The sequence below is a fragment of the Anarrhichthys ocellatus genome, unplaced genomic scaffold (assembly GCF_004355925.1).
Source record: "Anarrhichthys ocellatus isolate YVR2014 unplaced genomic scaffold, GSC_Weel_1.0 scaffold20, whole genome shotgun sequence".
Lineage (NCBI taxonomy): Eukaryota > Metazoa > Chordata > Actinopteri > Perciformes > Anarhichadidae > Anarrhichthys > Anarrhichthys ocellatus.
In genome coordinates, this window is record NW_022280050.1 from 337,935 (window position 1) to 344,064 (window position 6,130).

At 41.9% G+C, this 6,130-nt stretch overlaps 1 protein-coding gene across 1 annotated transcript in view; it reads right to left on the reverse strand.

The window, feature by feature from the left end:
• Positions 1 to 4,303: 4,303 nt before the first annotated feature.
• pard3bb (par-3 family cell polarity regulator beta b) overlaps positions 4,304 to 6,130 on the reverse strand; it is a 168,759-nt gene continuing 166,932 nt past the window's right edge. Inside the window, exons 21-23 of the mRNA XM_031858729.1 lie at positions 5,226 to 5,441; positions 4,970 to 5,080; positions 4,304 to 4,812 (exon numbers count right to left, since the gene is read on the reverse strand). Coding sequence (XP_031714589.1) covers positions 4,698 to 4,812; positions 4,970 to 5,080; positions 5,226 to 5,441 — 442 coding nt within the window. The 3' untranslated portion in view covers positions 4,304 to 4,697. The remainder of the gene's footprint in view (positions 4,813 to 4,969; positions 5,081 to 5,225; positions 5,442 to 6,130) is intronic.

Here is a 6,130-nt window from a genome sequence, read left to right on the forward strand (position 1 = left end):
TAAGTGGGATGATTTTTTTGGCTGACGAAAACCAGACTTGTTTGTAAAGTAACAGCCAAATACTTAGTGTCTTGTAGTACTTTGACCACCGAAAAACGCTGTGATAGCGATGCTGAAAAGTGGCCACGCCCTTAATTATCCATTATTTTAAGCTTTTTATTTTTCAGCCCCGGAGGTTTCTGCTTGGTCCGAGTTTTAGAAAGCAAGTTCGTAAGAAAAATAAGGACTCATCCACACTGTAAGCTGAAACAAAACAATACATTAAGCTTCAAGCTTCTATAAAGAAGTATGTAAAGTCTGGCTAAGAATAGCTGTGGAGCTAAACCTTTATCACTCAGTCGTGATCTTTTAATTTGCTCCGTTTCAGAGACATGTCTGATTCCGACGGAGAGAAGAGTCCAGAAGCACTCTGCAATTAATCTTTGTAACTACTTTGTAGCTCTCACGTGCATTAACACAAACAGCAGGACTTAAAGAGCCATTATAATCAGAATATTGAATGTGGAAAACACACAAACACACACACACTTTGTACTGAACACTGTGCACAAAATGAACCTTGGCAGTGACTCAGGAGAATTTAATTACTTCCTCTCCCTCTCCCCATTGGCCGAGAGGTCTGGGATATGCTAATTAAGCCTTGACTGATAAAAACGTTCCCTTGGCCTCTGTGTCTCATTACTACTAACTTCTCTGATTGCAGCCTAGTCCTGCACCCACAGTGTCTGATAAATAATAAAAAGCACCTTAAGCCACAAGCTGTGACTAAATGCTTATTAATCGGAGGGATGTGACCTAGCAATGTGATGGCACGACGACAAGGAAACTACAAAAAACTTTGCGCCGCAATCAGTGTACCTTATCTTCTCTTTCTAATTGATAATTAGTCTTGCATTAATTTAGGGGCCAGCATCTATCTCTTATCACAAAGGTACAATTTATCAGCAGCTTAAATGATGGACTAAATTGGGTTGGCAATGTTAATGATTCACCTTGCAGGGAATGGGGGACATGAGGGAAATAATTTCTCCTGACTCATATTTAATTAACCTTAGCAGATGTGCTGGCATGCATTGTGGCTTCAACAAAAAAAGAGACATGTTTGAAACATTTAAAGGATGACATCGTCTGGCAAATCCTGTTTAAAAATGAATATTTAATGTAAAAAAAGATGTTATATACATAAATATATAGGAGAACAATAGTAGAAAACATTGTTATTGTTACATTATATAAATGATTCGTTTATGGATACAATCAGTTTAATATAAAATTGTTATACTTCTAAGGCAGAGAGGTGGTTTAGTCGGCTCCTTCATACACTAATGTCTTCACAGGGAGAACCAGGACTCTGTTAATAGAAGACCGCTTAGTACCTTCAGCTTGTGCAACTCATACCGTCCTGCCAAAAACCAGAGAGCCATACATTCACATTGTTTGATGTGTTATAACCACGCTACTCAAACTGACAAAATGTATTTTCTTTTCCCCACATTCTCAGAAAAACAAGTAGAAAATTGCTTGTATTTGTTAATTATTTGTCTGCAGATTGTATTTATACAAAACGGAGGAAAAACTACATGGACTGAATTTGAGGAACGAAGTGATATGTAGCATGGTAACAATGGTCAAACACGCTGTGGCGCTGGTAAACACAACCAAACAACACTAATTATCATTAAAAAGAATTACATAAAACATACATTTGAAGAAGTAACATACATGTGGATTGCGTACCAGCATCAGAGGAGTAAAAATAATTCACCTTCATGTCATCTCAGCAGACACTCACTCAGCATTCAGATGCAGTTCTGCATTCTGTCTTATAGAGGTGCAATACATTTTTGGAAATATGACACCAAAATCGTCCGTGTGACTCCAGCAGATCCTTTTCTTTGGTGCTCCATTACGCACTTGTACCGGAGGACATAGGCAGCTACAATTATAAAACAATTATTTTGCTGATGAGCGTGAGGTTTCAGATTTTAGAAGAAATGCTAATTTTTACATCATTATTCTCCTTTTCATTGAAAACACATTCACGTTTTATTAAGTCTGTGGAACATGATGTGTAGGGCCAAGACATCTCTGCAGCACGGCAATATTTCATTATTAAAAAAGATATTTCAACACACATTTCACCGTTAACAAATATGGCGCATCTAGTGATTTGAAAATCGAAAATTTGGATTAATTGTGTGTCACCGTCCTGCTGTCTGCTGCAGGACGCAAAAAAGCGAATGATCTAAAGGGGCCTCTGAGCTACTGTGGTGTCACTCCTCTACACTCGACCAGCAGGTCCAACTGCGCTATTATTATTGTACTTTCAGTCATACCTGCACACTTTTATCTGGGAGTTTGATACCGATGCTGACAAAAGCATGAAAAAGACACACATTTGTAAGAAACTCCAAAAGTCACTCCATTCATTCACTCCTGTAACCCTCCTCCTGCTGCAGAACAGCCAGCGACGAGCTTTCATTCGTTCCTCTGCTCTGTTCTTTGAAAACTCTCTGAATCAAACCACTGTGAACCACACATGCTCTGGCCTGGCTCTGCATGTGTTCTTCCACCTCCCTCCATGTTTACTGACTAGTCTATTACTTCTCTCTCCCCTCTACGTCCTTTTGCTTCATTCTTCCTTCCTTATCCATTTTCTTTTCTCCTTTCTCTGTTTTTTCTAAATTCTTTAAACCTCCTTCTTTCCTTATTCCGATCAGGATCCATGTCTGTCAAACACACAAGCAAATTAAATGGTTTTGAGTCTGCATGGGCTTCAGTCAAATGACTTCATTATTGCTTTAACATCAGCGGGATTTCATTCTCTGTCACATTAACATCCCACATCACCTCATCCTGAAGTGTCATTTTAAACATTTAATCTCCATTGAAAGGAATACTGCTGTGCTTTGTGGAGTGAAACACAGAAATGTAGGACGCTGGACTGTGACCCTTAATTGATGGTTTAGTAAGTAGCTAAATGGATCCGCACTGAGAAGAGCTCTCTGAAGCTCAATTCAAGGTTTCAACGGGACTTGTGTGAGCCCTTCAGTATACGGTGACGCCTACACCACCAGGTCACGGAGATGTCCCATGAACATCCATCGCGTCCTACAGTACATACAAAAGGTCTGCGAATGGTCAGCTAAACAACTGCACTGTCTGCCTGGTTTACAGTACGGACGTCTCCAAGGCATAAACATTTGGGTACAAAAGCAGGGCGGGCTGCGGGCCGGATCACACACTCCCACCGACCGAGGGTGTGTGTTCAGGTGCGGCTCTGTGCGTAGTATTGAAAGAGAGCGGAGATGTCTCAGCCTGCTTGCTTTTCAAAGGGTGATATTAGCACTCTGATGGAAGTTTGAAAGATGTGGTAGTCAGCTAATTTTCTTTAAAGCAGTGGATTATCTATGAATTGGATGTTTGATGGAAAAACAAGTAGTGAGCAAAAACTCCAGTCAGGCTGGATCGATGAAATAAACACAGGTTGTACCGTGGATTAAGTACTGATGACTGTGTGATGTAATATAAGAGCGTCACACACATTCAAGTAGAAGTCCCTTTGAATACATTTGACTATTCAATGACAAACCTTTAAATCTGAGATTGAGGACTTCTACAGCTGTGATCTAAGTGGTTATCACGGGATGATCCTAAAGCAGGAACACGGTCAATCAGGAATGCTGTAAACAGCTCAGACTATACATGAACTAAAGTCTCTCATCCCTACTGAGAGAAACATTTCACTTATTATTACAAGTGAAGCTAATAGTGCTCTACTGTGCTTTATTCAGACGTTTCCATATTTAGTTGAATAAACAATACTGTACGTGATATATTAGACTAGTCCCAAGTAAAGACATCTGTACTTTCATAAAGATTGCTCGAGTGGCTTTCTCCCTGTTTTGCATGTCGAGATAATACTGTCGGTCTCAAAATGCACTTCATTTAATACTGTAACTGTCATCCACAATTTGAAATGCAATGTTGTAAATTAATCTTAATCTGACTGAGAGGATATATCTTTAGTTGTAGAGTTATGATGATTTCATCTTGTTTGTTTCAGCAGCCGTTACTAACAAGAGCAAAGGAGGATTTCTAAAGACTCGTTTTTTGCTATTCACACATTTTCCATCATCTTCTAAACCTCAACTCACGCTCACTAAATGCCTCACAATCACTTTTTTGTAAATACGAACTGATTCAGTCTCGAGAATAAATTTGGCTTCATCGCACGAAATGACATTTAATTCTGTGAATGGCGACACAAGACCACAACGAGAACTTGTTTGTGGAGCTGCAGCAGTAAAACCAGGTACAACATGAGTGTGTAGAGCCTTAATTTAAATAGATCTAATTATCTTTGTGGCTCTTCTTGAAAGAGACGACTTAATCAGAGCACAGTGACAAGTAAAACCCCTGCTAATTTTATACTGCGGGAAGACTCAAAGCAATTTAAATGACTTCAAACAACAAGACATTATGCCTCACGCCGGCCACTCTGGAATTAACCTCCTTTACCTTGCTTGTCTGTGTATTACCATATACTTCAAACAGTGCAGACAGTGTTTGATGGTGATTCAAATCGCAGCATTAAGAGGTTTCAACTCTATTTCATTGGAGTACCGCGAGCAGAAGAGCTGCACAACACAGAGCAGTTCGCATTCGGCTCGTTTTCATCTCTGGACCGGGTTCGTCTACACGGCTGCAGTCATGGCATTCTTCTGTCTTGGGTTGGTTTGGTGTTGCTGTTGCTGTCGCCCTCCCTCCCCAGTATAGACGTACTGGTCTGGACTGGGATCCACCAGGTGCCTGTAACCAATCAAACATGTTCTCAGGGCATAGTGAGGTTTTGTGGTCTCACTTAAAATGTACTGATGCTGTTTCTCTCCTACTCGTACATCTGGAAACCCTCGTCAGGTGTTACAATTGATGAACTGAGTCATTGGTGAAATCGAATCGCCCCTACCTGTAACCTCCACCCGCGGTTCCACGCGTCATAGTGTCGTACCGTAGTCCACGAAGCGGAGGGGTAGGAGACGGGGGAACGTCCTGCCGCAAGGGGCCTCTCTGCTGGGAGCTAGGAGTAGAAAACAACAAGTCCACCATTATCATACGAGCACTACTGTGAGGACAGGAGTTGAGAAGTCAGACTACTCCGTTTAAACTCTGCGTACAGCATCGTGGATCATGTGACATAAAGCAACTTCCATGCCTTTAATTACCTTGGGTGGGGATAGTACCCGGGGTCGACGCCCCGAGGGTCTCCTGGCCGTGCGTATGGTGGACCGGGTGGGTAGCCGGGGTAAGACGGGGCAGACTGGGGGATGGGGTTCGGGTAGGAGGGGGACTGAGGGTACCCCTGTGGGGCCTGGGGCGGTCCGGGGTAATGGCCTGACCAGGGCTGCATGGAGTAGTCAGTCGCATCCAAAGGACCTCGTCTGGAAGAGGAAATGGCACCATTTTGAAACAGATGATGGCATAAGAAAACAAAGCTTACACAATAAAAACTAGCTGTATTTGGCATTGCAACAAGCAGAAACAGTTGCATGTCAGTCCAGGTCCATTCACTCCCTTAACCACAGTTTCCCAAGGCTGAACTTTGTTGTGTTGATGGTCATATTAATATCATTTTGATGCATTGGCAACACTACATGAATGCAGTTGTGACCTCTCGTTCTGTCTGAAATCACTCACAATAAAACAAATCGTCAAACAAATGCTGCCACTGAGAACACCATGCTTCACTTTGTGTTTGTGATGTTCTTTTCATGTATTTGAATTAGAACTAAAGAATACTGCTGCTGCAGTTTTTGCCAGTTTCTCTGTTGACTAAATGGCTTCAATATTCATGAAAACCTGCTGAAAACTATTTGTTTTGGACCAGAGAGAGGGAAAGAGAGAGAGAGGGAAAGAGAGAGAGGGACAGAGGGAAAGAGAGAGAGGGAAAGAGAGAGAGGGACAGAGGGAAAGGGGGAGAGAGGGAGAGAGAAAGACGCACAACGGGCCATCTCAGCCAAAGATCACATAGCAACAGAATATAAGTGACATGTGACAGTTTTAAGAAGGATAGGGCTCAGTTAACACACACACACACACACACACACACACACACACACACACACACACA